This window comes from Dermacentor silvarum, chromosome 5 (genome assembly GCF_013339745.2).
Source record: "Dermacentor silvarum isolate Dsil-2018 chromosome 5, BIME_Dsil_1.4, whole genome shotgun sequence".
Lineage (NCBI taxonomy): Eukaryota > Metazoa > Arthropoda > Arachnida > Ixodida > Ixodidae > Dermacentor > Dermacentor silvarum.
The window spans coordinates 21534373-21561465 of NC_051158.1; the positions used below are offsets into that span (position 1 = coordinate 21534373).

A 27093-nucleotide genomic window follows, 5' to 3' on the forward strand; every position below is an offset into this window, starting at 1 on the left:
CCAGTGCGGCTCGCTTTTTTTTTTTTTTTTTGCCAAAGGCAACGGGACGGGGCCAGAAACGCGGAACCGTTGCTCGTGCTTCCGCGCACCGCCGCTGGGAGCGGAAGCGTAGAGCGCCGCCACCGCTAGAGGGGGGGTTTGCTAATCGACGTAACGGTCGTCAAACGCAGGTGAACAAATGGGCCGTGTCGAAATCTGTTAGCAGGCGACGACAACAACGGAACCATCGAGCCCGTCTGCTAGCGCTTGCGTCAGTCGTCGGGAAGGCGGCGCCCTAATTCGTTCTGTTTTACCCACGGATGCAGCCTTAATTTGTAACACTGTGATTCTAGGGCTAACCGTTGCACCGGTTCTAATCTTGCTTTTTTTTTTTTTTTTTTTCTGCTCGTGAGGGGCAGAAAATGCATACATCGCGCTGCGGTGTGGAGGAGGAGGGGGGGGGGGTTAAATGCCACAATCGATCGCTTATACGGCGGCGCATGTAACGAACGGTAACTTCCACGGTGCGTATGCGCAGTAGTAACTCGGTTTATTTGCAGTGAAGCCTAATTAATCAGGTACACACCTGTAACAATAAGAGCGCTTCCTAGGTTTTGAAAAATATATTTAATTTACATTAAGTTCACGTTTTAAGCTTACAATATCTGTTACACGAGGCTAGCTCAAACTACCGCTCATTTCTCTCTTTTTTTTTTCACTTCGCTGTGGTGTTCTCGAAGCTTAAATAGAGTGACAAGAGTTAACAGGATTCGATGCGCACCAATACAAGTGTCATACCAAATCGCAGCTTGCCCGATATCATCACCCTTAGCAGCGCCGAATATAATTACGCCTTTTGTTGCGACGGGGCAGTGAGTGTCGCTCACCCAAAGAAATTGGGCCTCTCGCGCCATACAACGCATTCTAGAATGCTATACATTACTAGTTCCAGTCAAACAAGTGTAAAACACGTCCCGAATTTTCCTTAATGTCTCCTGTTCGTTATAACGCGCCTAGTACTACCTCGTATTTTCCCTGAATAAGAAAAATATTAAATCCACGCTCATCACAGACACTACATGGAGACCCCCTCCTACGATGCTTACGTAATTTCTGACGTCACGCCTTCAACCATCCGTCTGGCGTATTGAACTGACAGGTACCTCCGCCTGTTCGAAACAACGAGGTCTGTTCTCGGTGCACTTTTCGCCCTGGCGCGTACAAAATCCGCCGACGCTTTCAAGTCACGTGACGGCGGCTCGTGCAGGCGGCAAACACGGCGACACTTGAAGCGATACATCGTCGAATTATGCGGCGCTAAAGACGTTAGACTACACGCGGAAAGCTGGAGGCGGTGGGGGAGTGTTCAAATCACAGCTGCGACATGGGTCTGACGTGTCGTCAAATGTTATCCGGGTCTGCTTTGAGTAAATGAAATGCCTTGCTTCTCTCGTAACCTATACAATCGGGGCCGCGCGGCGTTTCACTCGCATGCAAAGCCGGAGTGACTAAGCGCGTAACGGGAATCGATTGGCCAAGACCATTCCGTACGGCTAGAGCCGGAGGACACCGATACGTCTATGCGAATGCCTCGTTATTTTCCTCTTTAACATCCTGCTCAAGCTGACCTCATTACTCAAACATTTATCTGCTCGCTCCAGATCACATACCCGCTACCAAGTGAAAATTGAAAAAAAAAAAAAAAAAGTGAATGTGTCAGCTGTTTGAAAGCCGAACATTTCTCTCTTACCTACCTCGGGTGGTTGGCGTGGATTGAGTACCGCTGCTGGGTTTCTCGCCGATATTTACCAATCATCATCAACTCCGCGAGACACTCAGCAGCAGAGCTGTCTACGTCGCTGGTACGCGACGTAGACGTCCCCAGAACAAGATGACTGCCCCTTACAAGGGCTGCAAATTCTGGACTATAGACCTGCTCCAGGTCATGACGTCAACAGATAGCAGCCCATGGTGAATCTGACTCGTATCGGTCTGCAGCTTTTTGTCGCCGTGCAGGAAGCCACGGATTATTCCGGCCACGAAAAAAAAAAAAAAATTGTGAGATGAAACGCGTAATGCGTAGAGACAATGATGCATACATTAAGTTTGTCGAAGAGCGCGTAAAATGCGATCCCGAACGTTTCTGGACCTATGTAAAAGATCACCGTTCTGAGCGGGCCGAAATTAATGTCATAAATCATCCTTCTCGTGGCATTCTTAGAAACTGCGACAATATCGCCAATGCATTCGCCGAACATTTTTCCTCGGTTTTCTTGTATACAGCGTACGCTCCTAGCACTGGTGACTGTCAGTAAAGCTTCAGTGACCATTTCAACATTTCATGTCTTTCAGAACGCGACATCGCGGCGGCCGTAAGTAAGTTGAAACCAAAGCATTCTCTTGCTTACGACCGAAGACCAAGTTTTGTTACCAAATGTTCTATTTTTGTTCCTCTCCTGACGCACATCTTTGATCTTGCTTTGCGTACGAGTGCGTTTCCTTCTTGTTGGAAGAATGCGATAGTTGTGCCAATTCATAAAAGTGGCAGCGTGAGCGATAAAAAAAAAATAATAATAAAAATATCGCCCCGTGTTCCTGTTGTCTCCGTTGGCAAAAGTGTTTGAAATAGCGATGTTTACACATCTGACGTTTTTTCTTTAAGCATAAGAATAGTGTATGCCAACATGGCTTTGTTCAAGGCAGGTCGGTGGAAACAAACCTTGTTTCCTATCTTGGTACTGCGGGACCCGCTGTTGCTATTCGGGGGCAGTTAGACACAGTATACTTCGACCTGTCAAAAGCATTTGATGTTTCTCATGGCCTTCTTATCCACAAACTCCTGCGTTACGGCGTTAGTACCAGCCTGTGCACACTAATTAAAGGCTACCTGTCCATTCGGTTAAATTATGTTCGCGTTGGTGCACAGACGACAGTAAGTTTACGGACAAAATCTCTGGCATGGTACAAAACAGTGTAACCTTCGTTTAGATTGACAATCCGATGGCATCTGCACTTCACGATGACTTCTGCAGTTCATCAAAACTTCACGTCACACACACGACAGAAATAACGTCAACTTACATGACGTCACGGAATTGCGCGCTGTATAAGTTCCGTGACGTTACAAGTACGACGTCACCGTCCACACGCAGGTTCAGGACAAAGCGAGTCTTTTTTTTTTTTTTTAACGGGAGGGGATGGCATTGTAAAGGGCGCGACGTTATCTCCATCTTACCTACGTGTATCAAACGTACTGTACAATCAATCCACCGTATTGTATCTTCGCTTCGAATGATGGAAAGTGACATTTACGAAAGCATAAAAGCGTCAGCCGTTCCTCATCCTTCACCGTGACCGCACAAAAAGGAGACGTCAAATTGCCGAACGAGACAAATTTAGAAGACGTTACAAATGCGCCTACGATGTCAGGAATAAATGTTAGCTGCTACGTCATCTGCGCGCAGGGTTTTATAGGCGTATTTTAGAAGTTGTGTAAACTTTACAACACAATTCTCGCACACAAAAAAGATAGCGCTTAGGAAACTAGGAGGATCGGGAAGCGTTTATATCTTAATACTAAAAAGTTGGCATCCAGACACCGGACCTGACGTCGCGACAGAGCTAAATATGCTGTCGCCACGTAACGCGTTTATCCTGGTAGCGCTCATCAACGAATCCAGCCACTGTACAGTGACGTCATGACGCACCCGCCTCCTGAGTAACGAAATCGGTTCAACCAATTACTCTAGCAAATTATTTAGGGCGCGCTCGACAGTTTTTTTTGTTTTTTTTTTGCCAAGGTTTGGAACGTTCAGACCTTCATTCAACGCACACAAATGAATTAGAAACTTGCTTGCAACAGGTTTAACGCGAAGCAAACGACCGCACATACAATGACAAGCCGGACGAGAGCCTCTGTATGCGTGGTCTTTTGCTTCGCGCTAAAGCTATTCATTGCAAACAATCGCACACCACCTCTACAGCTCGAAGTCATAAAAAAAAAAAGAGAAAAAGATGAAAATAGTCTATTCTTGGGCTCTAAGAGCCGAAACCAAGATTTCATAACGCAGCACGTCGTAGTTGGGCTCCGGACTAATTTTTGACCAGCTGGGTTTTGACCACCCCCATTGGAAATGCGGTCGCCGCGGAGGCCATAACCACTAAAGGATAACCGCGGCGCGTACATACAAGCCCTACCGAAGTCAAAAATGTCATGCGGGTTACTCCATTACGCATGAAGGGGGGGGAGGGAGGGGCGGGAGAGGACAATAGGAAAGCAGGCGAGGGGAGGGGGGGGGGGGGTAGAACGAAGGCGGGGTCACGGGCAGTCTGCACACCAGCGTCCAGAGGCCGCCGTTGCCACAGCACAAAACAAAAGCGAAGAACCCGGATGCGGCAGGCGGCGGCGGCAGCCAACGACAAACACAAGGAGCGAAGCGCCAACGACGCCGCCGCCGCGTCAAACACGACGCGAGAGGGTGCCCACCCTCTTTTCCTTCATAAACGCCAAGGTTATGCGCGCATCAAGCCGGCGAGGGCAGAGGGAGGAGGGTTCGGAGCCCTCGGTGTTGAAAGCGTGAACATCTCAACGCGATAGCGTCAAGGGCCCCGTGTCGAAGAAAATCCGGTGTGGTGTCGGCCGGCGGCGTTGTCTGTGAGCGAAAATTCCCGTATGTATTTAAGTATATCATCATCATCATTTAATAACCCTTAAAGGCCCCTTTCGGGGTATTACGTAAGGCCATGCGACCATGCATATGTCACGCCTTGCAATATGACATGCGGTATACGCGGGTTATATATCCACACCATTGTGTCACTAAAGTTGCTCGTATACCTTTGTCTTACATTATTAAGTTATTCCTCGGAATTTTGAGAATGACAGCCCACAAACAAATGTCACCAAACGAAACACCGACAGCGCATGCCTTTTGTGTTAGATATTCTCAGACTGAAATATTAAGAGCGCGAAACAATAACAGGAACCTGAAAATTATGTTTGTTTGTTTTGTTTTTGGCGCGGCTACGCACTACCTCCGGGATCGGCCCACGCAAGAGGCCGCGTTTATATACCAGAAAGCTCGCCTTCGTGCATAGCGTTCGGCGTCAGCGTTTCCCGGTAAACATTACGGTTACATAAAGCTGCAGTTATCGGGAAGCGTGAGAAGCAGTCAGGGATCTTTGAACGCTATCGCGTTGCACTCTCTTAAAGGCGAAGCCTAAAAGCGTCCTCAAGTTTTTAAACCCCTTCTGGTCCTGTATGATTCCTGCTGCAGGAATTTTGTAACCCATCGAAACAAATATCCGAAGCGAAGAAAGACATGCGCCGATAACTACTAACCTTAGAAATGAAATCTGACCGGTGGAAGCTCGATTTACGTAACTAGCCAATTGGGTACCGCAGATAAACGTGTTTTTTTCTCCCCGATAATTCGCAACTCTGTCCGCGCGTCGCATGACGCTCAGGTTAGGTCTGCGAGCGATATTTTGGGAACACGCCGTCCAGCCTAACCCTGGCTGGCACAAAAACGGTCTTCGAATATTTTTGCGCTCATAATTCGCCCCATTATGAAATCAGGAGGTCTGAAGAAACTCTACGGCTGCCTCTCAAAGCCTTGACTTGCTGGCAATTCATTAAAAAAACAAACAAAAAAAAAAAAACAAAAAAAACCTTTGATATGTTGCCACAAACTGCACTGAGAATTTTATTTTCGTCTGTCTTTCGTTATGCATGCAGATGGGCGAAATATAAATTTCTCACTTCGCTGATAAACTTAGGACTTGAAAATGTTCAGCAAACGACGGAGAGAACACACAATCATTTAGACTCATTTTTTTTTCCAAAGCGAAGCTTGTTTATCGAACCTTCCCAGACTATCTCCTGACCGTGGCTGCACTGCTGTCTCGCCAAATAGGCGCGTGCCCCACCGTTGCCTCCCAAGATTTGCGCCCGCCGGCTGGCACCAGCCAGCTCGCGCAAATCTCGGAGGCCATATCCTCACGTAGCCGTAGCGCGTGCTACAGTCTCTAGACCACGGTAGAGGGCAAGAAGCGGGGGAGGGGAGTAAAGATCACCGCTGTGCCTTTCGCGTCTTGATTCTCTCAGCAGGTGTTCATATCTGTTCCTAACAATTCGTCCATCGACAAACACCGTTGCGTCGACGCCTCGCAGTATGCATTGGCACGAACTTCTGTTCGCGTATGAATTGGGAACTCAATACTGGAACATTTACGTGCCCAAACCACGGTCTGATTAACGAGACACGCCGTAGCGGGTGGGGGAGGACTCCGGATACATTTTGACCCACCTGGGTTTCTTTTACGCGCACATAAATCTCGAGTACGCGAGGTTCCTCGCATTTCGGCCGGTGCCGAAATGCGGCCAGGTCGAGCCTACGTCCTCGAGCTAATAAGGAGCGCGACGCCATAACCTACTGGCCTCCTGCGGGCGGGTCTTTCGCATTGCGAACGCGAGCAGTGTAGTGCATAAACGTAAATGTTGCATCACAGTAATGCTGCGGCCGGTATACGGTGCGTACACATTGCTTGAGATTACGCGTTGCATGGATGACAATAAAGGTAAACTGTAACGCGTCGCATTTAGTTTCTTTAGTATCTAAGTCACCGCTTCACGAAAGCTTTGCTTCACACAGATTTCAGCATGCTCGTTGCATTGGCGTCACTTCTAAAAAACTATCTTCACTCACGTGAGGGAAGGTTCATTATCACCGGAGAAAACGAGAACCGAAAACCCTCATCGTCAAATGATTTTTCGAGGGTGTCTTCTTTATTTGTCGTATGCTCTGGTGTAGGAGTCCTTTGAAACGATTTTTTTTTTTCACGGCATTCATTTCCATCGCCCCGGGTTTTTCGACATAAGTACACGATGAGGTGTCGCCTAGCAAAAGGCGGAGGGAAAAAGACGACGAAGGAAATTATCGAAGCGGATTTCACAAACACAGGCTTAGCTGGCACAAACCTATTCAAATTGCTAAAACACTCATTAGAGAACACGCGTGATTCATTTATGGCCGAGCAATGCGCGAACGATCCACTCCCATCTACGCTTTCAAAAGGCCCTTTCCGCCAATGGCGCTGACTACGTCATCTTTCTTTTTTTTTCTTTTTTTATTACTGCTTTTCTCGACTATAGAAACACAGCTGCGCTTCGACAACTAAGATCAGCTGGAAGTCAGCGGGCGGCTTCGCACGTTTTGTGTACGTACGTCACCGACCCTCATTTTTCTTTGCTCCGGCGTTATTACTGTTCCAAAGGTCAAGTGTTTGCTCAAAAGAAAAACAAAAAAATCAACTTGAGCTGTATTACGAACTTGCTTTTTTTTTTTTTTTTGCGATAATAACGATACCACGAGAACTTCCTACAAAAATCACTAGAGGGAACCTGGCGCGGCGATCGTTTTTGTTACCATGGTAACGATGGCACAGTACATAGACTTCTCTAATCCTCGTGCATGCGGCTTAAACTGTTCTCGTGACGTAATTTATTACGCTTACCAACGAATCACAAACAATTAACGCCGAACGTCTTCTCTGTCTGAATGCGCTGTCTGCCTATAGTTTGGTATAACATCCGTAGACAGTAGCGCCACCTACGAATTTTTTTGTGGAGGAAACTCGAATAAAAACGTGGCCTCTGAGACCACCACGGTGCGTCTTGCCCCTTGCAATTTCGGAGGACCAACACAGCCAATGCAACTGTCAGAGGATGCTTGGTGAGCACGAAAAAGAACCCCTTCGAAATTCCCGAAAACCAGCCCGCCATGACGTCACGGATATGTACGGAGTCTCGCTCCTGAAGCCTCGTTACATTTTTTTTTTTAATCGGTAACGATGGTCTATACATTGCATGTGGAAAGAGCCAGATGCTGTACTTAACAAGCTTGAAGCACTTTTACTAAGCCACAGCGGCCTGTACACGAAAAAGTACGGGTGTGTTCGAATATTCGAAATTTCCGATACGCATCGAACAGTCCTCGCGATAATCGACCATATGTTTCTGATGGAACATGAGGTATAACAATCACTCAATCAATTATGAGGCTTTCAATCACTGCGCGAAAGAATAAATAAAGAAAAAAAAACCTAACCTTTATAGTTTTCTAATAATCCATCCATCCCCACAAATTATATACAGGGTGTTTGAGCGAACACTTTCAAAATTTATTTAAGGTTGCCTGTGGCAGATAGCCCAATTCTAGTTAATGAGCTGGTCTACTCTAAGCGAGCGGACATTACTTGCGCAAGAAATTGAAATGCATAATCGACTAATCAACAAAAATTCACTAATCAAGTTTTTAACTAATTACCTGATGGCCCATATTGCAATTTACAAATTGTAGCCGTGGAGTTCACAAGGCGGATCCACTTCGAAATAATTCTCAGGATGACACCAGTTTCGATATAATTCCCGAACTTTGCGGAGAAATACATTGGCGTTCCAGTTAATTTTGTGTTTCAATGCATAAAGCGACGTTTTGTTAAGAAACTAACTGGAACGCCAATGCATTTCTCCGCAAAGTTCGGGAATTATTATCTCGAAACTGGTGTCATCCCGAGAATTCGTTCCAAGTGGGATCCGCCTTGCGAACTCCACGGCTACAATTTGTAAATTGCAATATGGGCCATCAAGTAATTAGTTAAAAACTTAATTAGTGAATTTTTGTTGGTTAGTCGATTATGAATTTCAATTTCTTGTGCAAGTAATGTCCGCCTCTCTTCGAGTAGACCAGCTCATGAACTAGAGTTGTGCTATCTGTCCCAGGCAACCTTTAAGAATTTTTGAAAGTGTTCGCTGAAACACCCTGCATACCTTAAATACCGTATTCGCCCTTCTCTCTAGCTGTCACTGGATAGCACAACGTCGCGAATTCGGGCCCCGGTTACGCCGGCTCTGGCCTTAAGCTTCCGTACAAACGCTGCCTCGGTTTTGTAACCACACAGACAAGCAGTGTAGCAATCTCCCTCGCCGACGCGATGCTACAACGTTTGCGCGCAAACGCGAAACCCTTGTTTGCTAACAGTTGCGACACCGCTTCGATGCGGCACCGACGGGGCTTTCTTTCGCTGACACCACGCGCACGCACGACGGCGCTTACCCCGTCGACTGGTTTTTTTCGCGCCACCTATGCGCCGACGCAGTCGGACGTGTTTATTCCTGCCACGCCGCCGTGCCAACGGGCGATACGGCGCCGTGCCTGCGTTAGCCCGAGGGGGGAGGAGGCTTGGCTACAGACTAGGCTTGCCTGCGTGCGCGCGTGCGTACGAGCATGTGTGCATATGCAAATCGGTCCCGGCCGGCGAGCTAGATCGGCGCGACGTGTCGCGAGAAGAATCCGGGACCACACGTGACGCGAGACCTGCGATATTGTGTATATATATATATATATATATATATATATATATATATATATATATAGAGAGAGAGAGAGAGAGAGAGAGAATGCATCATGCAGTGCGCTTACGCGCCGCGACCCAACCGCGGCGTAAAAGTGTCCTTTGCGTGATGCAAGTTCGCTCGCAACTTGCGCAAGGAGACACACGTACTATTGTCATGCGACTCTATACGTCAAGAATCACAGACAGTCGTCGAGTCTGCAGCTTTTTCGTGTGTGCGGGCAGTTTTTTCGCTGTCTTATACCTGTTCGCATTCGCACGTACGTTTCTCCGAATAGTAGTAGAATAGTAATTCCCTAAGCGCGCGGCGGAACGTTCCCCCCTCCCCCATTTAATTTCTGTGACAAGATAAATGAGATGCGACCGATGAATGCGACGAGACAAGCGTCATTGATCGTCTACCAGCCTAACCTAATCCGACGCGCGGCGCATCCCCTTTCGCCCGCACTGAACCGCTTCCCGGTACGACGGCGAAACGCTTAAAAGAAAAAAAGAAAAAAGAAAAAGGAACAAACCCGATCGCTGCCGCACCCGGTACATGAGTCTCAGGGGGGTGCAATACCAGACATCGCCAAATTCCGCCATATTGTCAGCTCTGATTGGCTGAGCGGGGGGGGGGGGGGGGCTGCTGAGGCTTCTCCGATTGGCTGAAAATGCGGCCCATTAACAAACAGAATTCAACAACATGGCGGAATTCGACGCTGTCTAGAAGAGCATCCGCAGGTCACGAATGGCGCGCGCTTATATTAGCGTGACACTGCGTTCTCCGCAAGAAAGTACAGCGAGTGCATTGTACTTATAGAAAGGGAATGATTGCACGCGCAAGAGAAATGAAGATTACAATAGCGGTAATGTCGCGAATGGTACAGGGGGCGGAGCCTCTGCGCGTGCGCGTTACTGCGCCTAGCACTGCGGCACCGCCTGACATCGCTTTCAGTTTTCTGTAACAACACCACTGAATCGGCGTGCAAACTTCCACGTGCGACGGTTTCGGATTTGCCCAAACTCCGAAGAGAAAGGTAGCATTAAACTAAGTCGAATTTAATTAACCCCTGCAGGTGGCGTGTCCACATTCGTGTGCGCAATTTATCACCGCCCGTTATATCGAGTGATGGACCGAGAAAAGGCAGCAGACATTCAGCTTCGGGTGAATTGGAACTCCTGCATGCTGCACGCGCCTTCGATTTCACTTCCAACGTGCGCTCTGTACCGCTGCATTCCAACCACTTTTGCTGAAGGTACAGTCGAATGCCTTCATAATGAAGTGCTTGGTGGATCCTCCGAAATCATTCGTTATACAGGTCATTTCGTTGTAAAGGTCGCGCACCGCATGGCTCAATAGAACCGGGACAGAATGACTGTTCCTTCGTTATACAGGTAATTTCGTTGTAGAGACGTTCGCTGTAAAAGGGGCTCGACTGTATAACGCGAATGAGAATGCGATATTCTAAGAAGCGCTCTTACTGGTGCGCCCTTTACCTCCGTAGCCTTCCGTTCATTGCCACAGAAAGTTGCCCGCGAGCATACCTATTGATTGGGGAGATTCGATAAGCCCGGATGAATGTAAAAAATAACTTCTAGAGTACTAGCAGTGCTCACTGTCGGAGGCGGTGACATAATAATCGCGACGGTACTTTCTTGTACGTATCTCGGATCGCAATAGAAGGCGCTTGAAAGATAAGGACGCGCTGTGAGACTCCTTTCAAGGGATGGCTGATCTCGACGCTGCTGGATGTCGCCACGTGCGCCGCTGCTCGCCTTCCGCGTATACCAGCATCCCTGTGTAGGTCTACGCTATTACGTCACCGATAAGTTCTATCACGAGTAACTTCAACGATCACCGGTAGTGGCGCTGGCTAACACTTCCGGGGCTTTCGATCATGAACATACTGCTGCATCATTTCCTTTTCCATGTTAAAAAGCTCATTTAAGGCGCGTTACAGTGGTTTTTGCTTGCCTGTTATAAAACATAACGTCATAAAAACATTCTTACTGACTCACTGCCCTAATTTTACCAGTGCAGTGCCGACATTTCTTGGTGGAAAGCCTAATACCCCGCCCCTTTCTCTATATATGCCAGTGTTGACACTTCCACTAGCAAGAGAGCTCGGTGACCTAGGTTAGGCCTACTGCGCGCGGGAAAGAAGGCTTAACGACGTTTTCGCATATAGTCTATCAGGCGGTTGAAGCAGTCTGATAGTAGCAATTGCGCGGATCGAACCTGTTTACTTTTTTTTAACCCTTTTCGACGCGTACTTTTGTAAGAGGTTAGCTCTAAACTCCGCCAAATTACCGCCAGACGTCGCCACGCACGCGGTGTCGCCACCGTCGCCAGAGAGCTGTCCGCTGCGAGCCGAGCGAACGGGTATCGCTTCCGCAACGCCCTCGTCGGCAGCTTGCGACACACGCTCACACCAATTCGGAGCCCACAAAAAATACACAAACGCCGCGCCCACCGACTTCCGCTTAAGCCTACAAACCGACGCCGCGGCACGGTCGGGCAGACCAGACGCATACTATAACACGTCGTCGCAAAGCAAGCACACGGATGTACTTATACGGCGGGCGCAGCTCAATCGGCTTGCGGGAGTTTCTGAAGATGGCCTGGGCGGCCGCCATAGCGAGTCGAAGGGACACTAAAGCAGGGAAAAAAATGTTTTGATCTGTATTAATGAGTGACCGTTCCACAAAAAGGCCACTTTTCATAATGAAACACGAGATCAGACTTCATAAGCCAGAGAAGACGAATAATAATAAAAAAACGAAGACCGGTGGCGCCGCCACTTTCACGCTCCCGTACCAGCGTGCCGTGACGTCATGAATTTTGACGACGTACGTCCGCTCGGGTCTAAAATATTTTCTTTTTATCGGCAAACACTGATTGTACACTTTGTCATGTACATCTCTAAGGAAGCCGAAAACTAAACTTTGCAAGCTCCGCGAACGTTTATTGAATCCGAACAGCCCAAATACGGCTTCACACTGACATGCTGGCGTTTCGTCACAAGAATGTGAGAGAAAAACAAAATACTCCGATCTCCATTTTGTGTTTTCTTAAATAATCACCTATTAACGTGAAATCAAGGAAACGAATTTTTTAACATACTATCAGTCTAAGTCAATTCCACCGCTGGCAAAAATAAATAAAAAAATAAAGGCAATGCGACGCGACTCCACGCGTAAGATTCGACCCCCAACAACAACTGAACGCCCATCACCGATCAAGCACTGCATGGTCACCTAATTAGTATTCAATTTTTAACTCGCGCTTCAACGCAGTTTCCTCGGAGGGGAAATTGAAGACACTACGCGTTCGCCTATCCAATACACGACGGCTAGCAGGTCCTGGCTCCTAACCTGATCCTGAATACTAATTAGGTGTTCAAGCCGTACTGGATGCCGGCTTGGTGAAGAAAGCTCTCACTGATTAAGCCAACGCTAATTCCTAACTAGACTTGCTTTTTTTTAGTAGCCGCCGCTTTCGTTGTCGCCGGCTTTGTCACGTCAGCACTAGATACGTGGATAGATCACCTCAAAGTAGGCAAAAAGAAAATGAACATTTACAGCTGTAAGAGGTGTCAGGCCGTGGACTAGCTTTGAGGAAATATGCTGCAACAGGAAGCAAGTGTTATTGGACCGACAATGGCAGGAAGCTTAATCTACTGGGCATGAAGACACCAAACAAAAACCTAAATTGTTACAGCACTATGAATTAAATAAGCAGCAGGGTTGAAGTGACAACGGACAGACTGTCACCAAAACTACGGAATGCCAAGGGACTTAATGCCGAAGTCCAGCCATGGCTCCTATGTTGACAGAATTAATTTTTCATCTGCAGCAGCAGCTTCGTCGCAAGCACGAGATTAAAGATACTTGGGATCTGTTAGATGGCGAAATATCAGCAAACCATCCATCTCATTATCAAAAAAAGAAAATTTCTGCGCACGCCATAAGTCACAGATAAAACCGAGTCTCCCACAAGGTCACGATTTTGACATCAGCGTGTGCTGAGCCCATGTTCTTTGACACACACAGTCAAAAACCCGGAAGAAGAGACATGTTCACAGGAAGATAAGGGGGGGCTTCAAGTGATTAAATATGGTAGAACAAGGAATGTCGGAGGCAGTCGTCGTCCAGATGAAAGCTAGTCCCCTTCTCGAAACGTAGGCTTCAGCAACATTCCTTGTTCTATCACAGTTAAGCACACCCAGTGAAGGGTATGCAGCTATGATCCAAAAAGAAAGACATCGTTGAAAGTAGCGCTGTGTGTGCCTGTGTCGTTCTTTTTGTCCCTTGTTGGATGCGCTACGCCTACGGCCTGTAGTTAGTCACTGACATTTTTATAACCATGCATTGCTTTGAGAACTAACATTTTTTTTTTCGTGTTTCAAAACACTTCATGATGTCTGGACACATTTCTAAAGGAATGCATATGAACAACACTTGCAGCCCGGAAGTAGCTAAGTGAATGCGCTGTTCAACGCTTAGACACATTACAAATGTTAAACAAGGCGTCTGATTAGCATAAGCATTCGCAGAAACAGATGTTTCCTTGACAAGCGCTGGAGATGACAGAAGGCTGCCTACAGTACAATACAAAGCCGTGCTGCTATGGCAGCTTGCCTCAGAAAAAGAGCTATTATGTCTAATTCGACGCGTCAAACTCACTGTTGCAAAACAAGTACTGTATGCAAATGATCTGACACTATGTTAGGCAGCAGCGCAGCTGTGTTTATGTATAAGTACTAAACATTTTTTTTCTCTGTGCGAGGCAATTATGCATGCAGTAGACAGCAAATTCTGGCATAATTGGACCTGTACAAGGTTTGCAGTATTGAATAAATAAAAAATAAATAAATAATGTTACCAGTGTTACGAGTAACAACTGTCCGACTAAACTATGCCTCAAAACAATGACAAAAAAAATTATTCAAAGAAACTACAATGAGGATGGCAGTTCCGATTCAGTACTTTCTGTACAAACATCACGCATAGAAGTAAAAGGCTGAACAGCTCAAACGAGTCTTTTGCTCCAAATAGTTAGGTCGGCATGCCGGCCTAATGCAAATATGCAAACACCTCTTGTTCCAAACGATGGATGATCCAATATGCATTGCTTACGTGCAACCTATGGTGTCTTCATAGGTAGAAAACAATTATACAAGGTTAACAATGATGGACTTATTCCCAAAAATATATATAAAATGCATTTGCATTGTTAGCAATAGTACTCATTGTCTCTACAGATAAGATAAATGCTACTACCACTACTACTAATGTAAATGCATGCCTGCAAAACAAGGCACAAGTAAAACATACCGTAGTTCTCAGTTTAGTTCGAAAATAGAGGAAACAATGTGTATGCTTATGGGAAAAAGAAAGAAAATTTAAAAGACACGGCCTCTAACTAAACTTGCAATGCAAAATTTGCCGAGGAATTTCACAGCTGTACTTATTGCAGACATTGCAAGCAATCAGGCTAACATCTCTTGATAGTAACAGCAAATGGCAACCAGACTTCTTTTGGTGGCAACACACGCTACTCATCCGAGGTGACAACCATTCATGAAAAGGTCAAATGCACCATCTTTAACTTATTGCAGATCTATGTCATTTTTACGAGACCAGTGAATGTAAGCTTGAAAAAGATCTATACACTGAGCATTCCTGGTGCTATTGTCAGTTTTCTCACCTTGTAGTCTCTGAAATAACTATGAAAAAGTTATCCAACAAGGGACAACACTTCATTGTAAAATGCTCTCAAGTGTTAACCCAGGCAGTCTGGCACGTTCAAATGTGTTATTTACATATGCACATAAGGCACTGACACAAAATGATAGCCTTTGATTTCTCCTAAATGTTTCCTACACTAATCCTCCCTTCTACAATACATACTGCACGGTATAAAAGGACGCAAGCAAAGAATAAAATCGAAAGACATTTTGACTGCACAGGGAATTGGTAATTTACACTTCAGAGAGCCTGGAATGCTGGATGTATGAGCAAGATGCCCAAAACACATTCACAAAAAATTCGAGTGCCAGCATAGGTGATGCATCAAGTAATACACAACTTGTTATTGTGTGGAGCGAAATGCTATAAAGATTGCCTGCCTGTTGCTAAGGGCTTTCAGAATACGACCACCAGTTGTATGTTACCATGCAGTTAGTTACAAGGAAGCAAGCCAGTGGGAAAACGTTTCAAATTAGAAACATCACTACAAAAGCATGTTTGGGGTCAATGGTTGCAAACAGTGTTTAGCCTCAAGAAGCACTCCAAGCCTTGAAGTTCCATTGTTTTCAATACATTGAAGAGACTCGGAGCTCTGTCAAGCCGACCTTTAGCTTCAACAGCTGTTGAAACTGTTCACTAAGTAACAGCAAGTTTGCAGCTGAGCTGTCAAACCTTCCCATCCAAAAGTCAACATGCTAGCATTGCAGTAACAGGACAGGATAATGCATTAAACATGACTGAAGGCTACAACATAGTTTTCTCAAGTTCATGATGAAACTACAGCGGTATACAGAAATTTTTTTCCGATTTACGACATCTGGAAGCCTGCGTATTAATGCCGAATGAAGGAAGCTGAGAAGTTCAAGCGTCAACATAAACTGCACCAAGCAGTTGTTTATTAACCAATTGTGCATTTCATTCCTTTTCAAAGTTATGCCGTGTGGCAACCCAAGTGAATAAAAAAAAATTGTGAGTTCTCAAATTCATAAACAGTATTTAGTCTGACTGTCGGAGGATTTCGAGCCGAGTGTAAACACCAAGTGAACGAAACAGCTGTTTATAAACAACTAACTATGACTTCGCGCATCTTTGGTCGAATTATTATCTGCAGTCACTACTACTATCTTAGCAACTTCGACTAAAAGTGGAGTGTTTTCTTTCACGGACATTGCTGCCTCACGAGTAGTTTTGCAGTCTGACAGACACACATGAACTGAAAATTAGCACGATCCTAAACTAAGCATAACTACGGGACAGAACTATAACTATGTTGACAGAAGTGAACAGCAAGCGTGTACTGCAGAGTAGACGGAATTGTTGCCGACTGCAGAGCAGACAAACAAGTTACGAAACGACAGAATGACAACTCCTAACAAGTCATGCTAAAGGTATTTCCTGATCAGCAGATTCAAGCAGAACACCACCTCTGTTGATGCCAACTCGAGCTTGTCGGTGACTGCGACTCTGTGCGAACAATGCCAGGATGTGGAACATTAGGGCGGAAGGCTGCTTTGAGCAAGAAAGGCTAGGCGTTGGACAGTGTCAAGAAGGGTTCCCGTATTATTCCATTCATCCAATGATGATACCAAGGAATGAAACGAAGCTGACCTGCACAAATAGGCCCAAAATGCGTGGAGAACAATGTGCAATCTGTAATGCCAAACTACTGCCATCACTGGCAAGGTTTGAGCACAACATTATGCAGGGGGAGGTTTAAATCTCACTTTGTCTGCCCAACAATCACACACTGCCCACCCAAGAATTGTAAATAGAGCTTCATAAAAACAGTTTATCCAATACACATATAATGAATTAAATTTTTATAGTGTCGTTATTGTATAACGAGATGTTTATGGTTCCAGCTTCTTCCTTACTTTATTGTTATTGCCAACGTTACGATGTTATGTGTCTATCATTGTGTTTTTGTTTGTTTATGTTATCAGTGTTCCTGTGATAACTAGTGTACAGAAACTCTGATAAACAATTTCTCCACTGGGAGATAGAAGTTGAAACTGCAACCTTTTGCTTAGCAGCAGAACACTATAGCTGCCATGCCTTTGTAGTGGGCATTAGGAAAAAAGGAATCAACGCATTGCTGTGACAATGGGCTTGAGGTCATCATGCACAATGTTCATCTGTTGCTGTGCGGAGGTACCTTGCGAATAAATGCTCTGTGCACGCCACATCTGGAGCCAACACCTGTGCTGTGTTTCACAACAATTCAGCATTATAACGAAGGCTGTGGGAGCTCCCCCACTAGAGGGCACGATACACTTCCGAGCACGGATTTTTCTTGAGAGTTAGTATCCATAATAAAATTCTTCATTCGCGTCATCATTCCTAAAACAAAACCATTCTTGGGCACAACTCTGTATAAAGCGATCTTTTACCAACATTTGCATATTGCAGTATTTAGCTGAGGTATCTCAAAGCGTTGAGCATTAGCCTACCGATGAGACAAGCTTGTTTGTGGATGTTTTGTTGAGAATTTTGTGTGTTCGTCAAAAATGAAAAATAAGTAGTGCAGCAAATGCCTGTAAGTGTATATCCTGCCAAGACCCCCTTGACCATTGCCTATATTCCTCCTTCAGATTATTTGGGAAGAAACTATGTAATATATGCACCCTGGATATGATGTCAGATGCATGCTGAACCCCAAGTTGTTCAATCACATTCTTGTGATCAGTGTTCAAGAACATGGACGCCAATTTGATATAGGCCATCATGTTTGATATAGGCCACTGACGATGAAAAGCACCGCTGAAGTAACCACGAAATGAGATTAAAATTCAGAAGGCAGCATCAACATGGTGACCTACCACACACATGTTGCATATTCCTCTCTATGCATATGCAAATAAAAACAGTTTCAACTACGTAACACATGAGGGGATGGTTACTTTGTCCATGTACACGGAGATGCTGCTTGAAGCATCTAACAGAGGCATGTGAATGAAAGAAGTGTTACCAGCCGTAAGTCAGTAACAGGAACCAACTTTGAAAAGCAATTATGTCCCTGAGCTCATTTTGGGTCTTGGGAGGGTATACAAGTAGCCGTGCCGCAACCACAGTGTGCCCGATCAAACATATATCAAAAGACTGCAACGTCTGCCCACACGCAGTAGTCCGAAATGAGCAGATGACAACCGCCGTTTCTCATCTGGTACCGCACACGGACTTGTGCACCTTGAGACAATAACTGAGCGATCGGCCACGGCAATATCACAGGCTCGACCCGGTTACTTTCGCAGTTTGGGCCCCTTCACAGCGAGATTTCGCGTAGAAAAAACAGGGAATGTAATGCAGACTGGAGAGACTTCTGTCACTGCTCACTGCACACCAAAAAATGATGCACCACAGAAGCATCGTGTAACTGAATGTAACATGAACTGTCATACTTTTATATTCCAAATATAGCAATTATGACACGAAGGTCTCGCAGATCTAAATCTCTTTGCTACTGAAGGAGGACAGCGTCACACTTCTGCGGCTGGCCGCAAGAGCGCACCGCTAGCACTTACGACCAAAGCATAGAATGTCGCATACAAGAAGCACAAAGGTTCGTAGTTGTAGCCTGCCAAGCAGTTATATTGCAGAAAGCATTGCACATCCAAATTAACAGCACTTAGAAACATGCGGAGCAAGACTTAAATGACTGCGCTACTTGTGAAACTTCTGCACGATCACCTACTAAGTATAAAATGGACTACAGTCTTCAACTCACCCAATACTTTGTATCAAGTATTTTTACGGGAGCAGATGAAAGCGAAAATCGATTCAAGCGTGACCTACATTGTATGCCACGACGATTGTTTAGTTACATGCTCGTATCTCGGGACGAGTCGCTGTTTCGATTTCAAAGGGCACCTCCTGCACCCGACGCAAGACGCATGCTTGTAAAGAGAGATGATCATGTGAGCACGCAAACCTGTAATGCACTCTAGCGCACGGTGTACCGTGCTATCTGTGCTTGTGTTTTGTCTGCTAGTTTGGCGAGAAACCTGTGCATTCTACACCACTGTAATGCTTCGTTGTGCATACGTCCACTATATTCAGTATGATCCTGGCATTAGAGAGCTTTAGCCATGTTCTTGCGTGTCCACAAACGTCTCCGTAGCGACATCTGGTGATGCAGTGTCTAACCAGAGACCACGCTAACTTACATATTCTGCCTAACTGCAGGTGTAAAGCTTTGGTAACAACGTAATCGTTAAGGTACTGTAGTTTTATGATAATTCCCTTCGACGTTAACACTGACACAATGGAAAAAAAAAAGAAAGGAAAAGATTCGAATGCATTGTTGAATAAATTGTCACGAGATGTTGCCACCAGCTTTGCTACTGCTGGCCACAGCACCAGCAACCCAGTAATCCATAAACAATAAGGAGTTTGCACGTGTGCTTCATTAACATGGCAAACTGGGCAAGCGTTCATCATTGCAAAAAGTGTAATCTTGCTTTGTCCGCGTGCTGAAAGGCTGTCACTTGACATGTACATACATATGCAAGTTTTGATATATGTCAGCGTAAAAAAAAACCTTATTTGTTAGTAAGTGCTCATCTTGTGTTCTTCACACCTCTCTGTCAGTTCTTGCTTTTCGCAATAACGTAAGCTTTGCGTGCAGTCAGTGCAGGACACCCAATGCAAACAGTACTGAAACGTCTTCTAAACAGCGCGACACGCTAACAACGCCGCACGTCATAGAAATCAGCCGCTGAAACTCTTGACATAACATTGTTTACAAATGCAACCTATGCTGATGACTACATCGATAGGTGCTGCACTTTCCCAATCCGTTGCTCGCAAAAACTTCAACATTGAATTAAAATGTGTTCTAAGCTGCGTTTGCTATTGATACTTCACAGCTAATACCTACAAGCTCGCAGCAATGTAATCTACCAGTTATATTTAGAATTTTTGTCTGGGTACCTCTTTAAGAGGTAGCTTTTCCTTGGGGCCAACTCCAATGCCACCTATTCAAATACATGTAAAAAGCAAAAATGCTTTCGTGAAACAGCCCCTAAGACCATGAAATTTGTTGCATTTGAGAGAGAAAGTTGAATGCTGGTGACTGTTGAAAGCTAATTTTTATTTAAGGCCTGGAATTTACAAGAAAAAGTGCCGGAAAGTGGCATTTCGATAATATAATAGCACTAAGTTTACAAATTTGTAACTTTGCTCCAAAACTACATATAGCTGTTCTGTAAGCTGCATCTGTTAGAGCAACTAAAGCAGAAAAATTTGATACATGAATGTAGATCTTGCGTGAATTTGTTACAATGTCCAACTCACAAAAAAAATTAACATCTTTAGCGGTGTATAATATCCATAAGCTATGTCCCCTTAAGATGCGTTATTAAGTGCCGTATATATAATTGTGATGCAGCTTTTTACTGCTGTATTACAGAGTTGTAAATGCGACAGTTTCTTTTTCAAAATTTGCAGTCTTCATCAATTTTTATTAAAACATTGATGGCGTAAATCAAAATCAAAGCTCATCCAATTCGGTGCAGTCGTTCTAAGAAAAACAATTTCTCCTTTCCCTATGTATTTGGATACGAACCCCCGAGCTAAAGCTTCCTCTTAAAATTTGCGAGGGTTGTGCAATGTGGGCTTGTTGGCAACGCACCTTGAATAGGTTTACCGTAGCGCGATTAATAGACAGGACAAAAGAAGACACACAAGAACACACATGGCGCTAGCAGATTGTTGGAAGTTAGCAACAACAATCTGTTGAAGGTTAGCGCTGTGTGTCTTTTTTGTCCTGCCTTTTATAAATGCACTGAGCAGGGAAATTGGAGTAGGTCTCGAGCAAATGCTTTTTCTTGAAGGGAGTGCCAATTTGGTATTCAGTCTTGCATAACTGAAAAAGTATTTCAGTTTGAAGGAAATCAATGGCTGCTGCTGCTGATGTGTGGTGTTTAGTAGCGCAAGGGCCAGATATGGTCAAAGAGCGCCATGCAGGTGGTGATGGGGCGCTAATGAACCGTCAAGATGAACTGCGATAGGTAGATGTAACATGGCTGTAAGGTGGCCTAAAAATTAGTCGCTGTAAAGTGAGTAAACTGTATAAGTATTAAAATAATGGTAATGACTGGCGATGTATGCCATGACCATCAATGGCAGATATGATTCATCAGGTAGACAACTGATAAAAGATTGTTGAAGATGACTTTTCTAATCCGAGTAGTAATCAAGGCTGGTATTCTAAATAGGTGTTCCGCTTAACAGCGAACCATACATGTGTGTTTCGTTTCGAAGTGGACTAGCTTGGACACTTCTTGCCGTCTTGATAACTACGACCTTTCATGAGCAGGAAATGACTACACAGCTTACTGTTAGTCATGCCAACACCAACAAGAGTACTCAAAGAGAACTCCGTGACAAAACAGGGAAAGGTTATCTTATACTGACACAGCAGACAACAAATATTTGCACAGACGAGGAGTGAGCGTCAAGTGGGTCTCCTTGAGGCTAAAACCACTGAAGATATAGGTTTCACGTTTCTGGCTCTCAACATAAACAACTGACTTTCAAACAATAATTACCACAGAGAAAAATACCACCAGTGCACAGCACAGCTGTAAATGTCATGGTCCAACCTGTGTTAGATACAAGGCTTTTAAATCAGGTTGAGGAATTTCGTTTGTTCCCGACAAACATTTCAAGGTAATCGCAACGATTTATAATAGGCGAATAACTATCCAAATTAAGCTCCAGAATACTAATGCACACCGTTATCCCAGCTTTTCACATGCATGGGTGTCTTGTTAGAAGATGTAGCATGTAATGCATGGGTAACCAGATAAGATAGTGGCTTTTAACAGGTCATGCGCAAAAGAGTGAATTAAGGCTCAGCGTGACATGATATAGCGAATTAGCTGAACAGGCTAAGCAGTAGGTCCCTCTAGAGGAATCCAGGGAAACAAAGCATGTAAAAAGATTGACGTAGGTAGCCCCAGGCTCCACTGTCCCGACGATGCAAGAGGAACTGAAAGAGTAACACAAATGCTGACTATCAAGTGAGAGGTCGAACAGTGGCGGAACCTTTCGTTGCACTGACACTAATGTAAATGTACTTTGAATTTCAAAGATAGCGAAGCTACGTTCAGACAAAGGAACAAAAAAGTCAGCCTTACAGTCGAGGCAAGCCATATCAGCAACTGCAGTATCATGCGCGCGAGCCAGTCTTCGATTATCCTTCACAAAGAATTGTCTTTCCTGAATTGATATCTGTAGAGTGCACAATCACACATGTCCGAAGTTGACTTGCTTGCAACACCTTCCCATGAGCATGCACAGACAGTTCTTGTGCCGTGCTCCTTTTTCGCCGTGTGACCTCTGTTGACAGTTGGCGTCGGTGTTGGCCTATTCATTACTTTTGTGGTTGTGTCTCTTTCACGAACTCGCTGAGCTTTCTGCCAGACTACATTGTCAGCCAAGTCCAATCCAGATCCAGTTTATGTCCACTCATTTCAATGGAAAGTGTACAAAGGGATGATTTTAAAGACGTTAGCAGATGCCAAACTAGTGCATGTGCTATCATAGTTATCACCTAGCCCAAACATACATGAATCCCAACACTGCCCCACAGCCCCGCACTGTTACACTCGCTCTCACCGTTTCAAAATTCAAAACAAATTTTTATTTCAAAATTTCTGTCCCTTCGTTTATGCCATCTTGTTTTTGTCCAGGTACAGAGTAAAAGGTGATACAGTTATGCTTACAAGCTTACCCTTTCTCCATTCCTATAATTTACATGCTGCTAATACTACTTCAACTCGGCCAGCTTTCCAAGTCTAATCTGCTGTGAGTTACTTTAAATATACTATATTTCATAGTTAGCAGGCACCGCTGTGGAATTTACACAAGTAGTGTGGTCATAGAAGTCTAACTCCGCGCGTTTTGCAGCACAGCTTTAAATCTGCGATGCTTTCTACTGCAATAAATACTTCACATGTTAGAACTTCATCTTGCAGACGTAAGGTTACATCACATGACATTGTTTGTGCACCTTTCTGCTTCCCGTATGCGACATGCTGTATTTTTGTTGGCGAACGCAAGTGGTGCGCTGTGGCTGAAGAAACGTGTCCCTCGGCTCGTTCAGCAGCAAGTTCGGGTCTGCAATGCCTTGAATGTAATGATTACATCGTACTTTGCAACAGCATAAACGTATTTGGCTTAACGCTACATCTAATCACATGACGCATAGCATCACTGTTTCACGGTCGTGGTGCGAGAGGTCTCTCTAACCATCGCAGCGTTGTCTACTGTGTATGGAACAGATTTTTAGCGCACTGCAATTCCTTCATGGAAGCTAACCCAAATGCAAATGCTCGTGGGATCTCCCACGTGACCCCTCCACCAGTTTTCGGGATGGAGGCAGCCTTACGTTGTACACGACGTCTTTTCCAGTACCTCGCACGTGGAAACACAGCCAAGCCAAGCCAGTAGCCTCAAGACGTTAGAACTTCTGCTCGTAGAGGCATTAAAGGTCGCGACGCTAGGCTGCTGCCCTCTGGCGGCGTTAGCGCGAAGCTCAACGGCACGAAACCGGTGGCGTGCGTCCGACCGCCCATCATCAAACATGTTTTCGTTTTCACGAAGTGCGGGGCGACCGGCCTCGGAAACAAGCGGCTTCGAGATACGTAGATACAGGCTTTCGTTTTGGTGCGAGCCCAGTGTCTATAAAAATCGCGATAGCAACGAGGCGAAGAAAAAAAAAAAAAAAAAAGTCGGGAGGCAAACGTTGGCAGGCTTGTTGTGAGAAGAGGGTGTGCTGGGAGCGACACTTATCGTGGCGATACTACCACAGTCCCCATGCTGATAGATCATAACTTTTTTTTTTTTTTTGACCACGTGTTCCGTCTGGACCGACTCATGCCTTCTCGGGCGAACCGGAAAAACAAGATGAATCAGCGACACGTCTAAAACAAACAAACAAACAAATGCCAGGATATCTAATCTCGCAGGTACCATGCTGTTTGAATAGCGTGCGCAGAACACAGCAGCAGCGACCACAATAATAATAATAATAATAATAATAATAATAATAATAATAATAATAATAATAATAGAGAAACCGAAACAAAAGGTGAATGAAGCTGGAGTGGAAAGGCTCGATAATTTCCGCGCAGAATCACTTCAAGGTTGTATTTCGTTGCCGAAACTGTAGGAGTCAGCTGCGCGCAATCAATCGCTCGCTAGCGGGCATTTTGTGACGAACACTGAAAACACAACTACGCGAGCCTCGCAATGTGAGGCAGTCGGCGCGACGCGACGGCAAGATAACAAAACAAAAAACGAAATTAATATAGTGGCATGCGCCGATTCCGAACAGAACACGTGCCAGCCCACAAGCCGACGCTGCGAAAGAAGTCAAGCAGCGGCAGCAGCAACAACCGGCAAACCAGCAGCAGCAGCAGCGGCAGCAGCAGACAGGGCGAGCCCGCAAAAGTAAACAGCGCGCAAGGGGGGTGGGGGTACGACGGGAGAGAATGACAGAAACGCAAGCAAAAAAAAAAAAAAAGAGCGAAAACACAGAATAAGGAAAGAGCGGGGCGAAACGCAACCTCCATTCTCTCCCCTCACCTAGCCTGCTTCGGCTGATGTTGACGCGGCGTAGTTCTCTGGAGGGGATACGCAAAACTCGACCCATGCTACGCCGCGAGCCGGCACACGCGATCAAAGAAAACAACAACAACAACATCATAAAAAAAAGGAGAGAGACACGGTACGGAGAAAAAGTTTGGGAGGGAGGGTGAACACGTTAGATGAAGAGAACAGGAACCAGTGGCCTGCTGCTGCCTTGCGGCGTAGCCGTCGTCAAAACGGCGAGGCTTCCCAAGCGACGAGGCCTCGCGGCCGCGAATGAATGAAAAGGTGTGGAACCCCCCCGACGAACCGTCGACCGGGTTTCGGAGCGGCCGACGCCACGGTCGCAATCGCGAGGTACTCTTCGATTATTGTTCTCTCATTTCCCTCCCCGACACGCGCTACGCGTGCCCGATCGGGGAAATAAACGGAAAATATATAACGCATCGCACACGGCGGCCACACCGTAGCCTAAACTCGTTTTCAATGTCAGTCAGCCATGGGGCGGCAGGGTAAACAAGCAGCCACCCTTCCTTCTTCCCCCTCCCCCAGCGCGCAACCCCGGGACCAAGTGTAAACAAATTGCCCGATCGGCAACTAGCTCGGGATCCAGCGACCGCAGGTTTCACCCTGCCCCCGATTCGAGACGACGGGTTTCGGCGGGCGGACCCCTCGAAACGAGCCCCGCGACGGAGTCCGGACCCGACGCCGAGCACGCATAGCAACAAGCCCCCGAACGCGACCATGTGTTGGTCAGGCCTAATGGCACACATGGTTTCTCGTCGTCGACGGCCCGGCGCGTCGCAAGGCACACACTCGCTAATAAACTACTCACGTCTTGGGCAGGGGCAGCGGCGCGGCTCCCTTGCGCTGGAAGACGCCGTCGACGAAGACGCCGTTCTTGCCGTTGCAAACCATGAAGAAGTGCGCGCACTCGTAGAAGATCTCGAGGTGCTGGCGCGAGATGAAGCTCGAGTGGCCCATATTTACATCCACCTCGCCGCGGCTGCTGTTGCGACCGATGGAGATGCGCTTCTGGCGGATCATGTACTCGAACTCGCGACCTTCCAGCCGCGCGATGGCCGCCCCTTTCTGTTCCGGGTTCCACTGGAGCCGAGACGGGCTCGACGGGGCCGATTTGAGGGCCAGAAGGGCCCAGGCATCGTTGTCCGAAGCCCGCTGATGCGTCGACATTACCGTACACACCGCGCTCCAAAATGGCGACCGCCTGGAGCCCCAGACCTCCCGGCATGCATCGCGGGCCCGATCACGTGACCGGCCTTATCCCTCCCCTGCCTCATCCATCGTGTCTCGCCCAAACGCTGCTGCAGACGACAGAGCCGCGCACGCACGCCAGCGGCGGTGCCCCCCCTCCTTCTCGATGGAAGCCGACGCGAAAGAAACGCGTTTTGCATCGGCAAATATTGTGTGTATGTGTGTGCTTCTTGATGCTCGTCGGCGCTTCCTCGTGTAAAAAAAAAATAATAATGATAATAAAGTCGGCGACGACGACGGGGGTGGTAAATCGAGTAGCCGGGCCCCGACGACACCGGTTCAGCCGGGTCTGTCGGAGGCAACGACGACGTTGGCTGCGGTGCTGTTGCGACATGCGCGGCGCGTTTCCGAGATCGATATAGTTGAGGGGGGCGGGGGAGGCAGTACGCCGCTGCGAATGCGGGTCTCTGTGTCATGTTTACATTCCCCGTTCGCTGCTCTCCTTTTATTTTTTTCCCCCGTCTTTTCACCGCCTCTCGGCCGTGCGCGCCCGTCGCTTGGCCTTCGCCGCTTTCTTTTGTACGCGCATATACTTTCCCCGCTCAGTGTCGCGATCTCCTTCGAAAATCCGTTCTCGGGCGACTCCGAAGCGATGCCCTGCCGGCCTCGTTATTGAAAACCGCGACTGGCGAAGCGGCAGGGCTCAGCCGTATGGGATCGACGCCGAGAAAGGAAGAAATAAAACGGACCCGGACGGCACTCTCGTGCTGTTGCGACACCCTCCAGACCGCCGGCGCGGCTTTCGATGGCTTGCGCAATACGTCTGCGCCACTGTATACAGTGTATCTAACTCGGCAGTGCGTCGTATCAGCTCGCGAACGGCACACTGTACGCGCGCCGACCCGTCTTTGCTGCGAATGTCGTTCGTTTAAATGTGTTCTCGCTCGGCAATTGCTGTAACCTTCGCGGACACGAGGAGCGCCGGCGCTTTTTCAAGAACGTCGGACGTCATCAAACAGATTATTTGTTTTTTTTGGGGGGTAGTACTTTTGTTTATGATCCTGTTGCTATGAGGAAGCGAGCAAGCCAAAACGAACAAGCGGAACTGACGCTCGCTGAACGCGGAAACGCGCAGACGAGCTTTTAGTTCGTTCGTTC

The 27093-nt window shown here is 46.5% G+C and overlaps 1 protein-coding gene across 2 annotated transcripts in view; it reads right to left on the bottom strand.

Annotated features, from left to right (window-relative positions):
- The window catches only part of LOC119453028 (forkhead box protein K1-like), a 66808-nt gene extending 40847 nt beyond the window's left edge, over positions 1-25961 (bottom strand). For both annotated transcript variants that reach the window (XM_037715003.2, XM_037715005.2), the window contains exon 1: positions 25556-25961. In XM_037715003.2, the coding sequence (XP_037570931.1) occupies positions 25556-25914 (359 nt within the window). In that variant the 5' untranslated portion in view covers positions 25915-25961. The remainder of the gene's footprint in view (positions 1-25555) is intronic.
- Positions 25962-27093: the final 1132 nt, after the last annotated feature.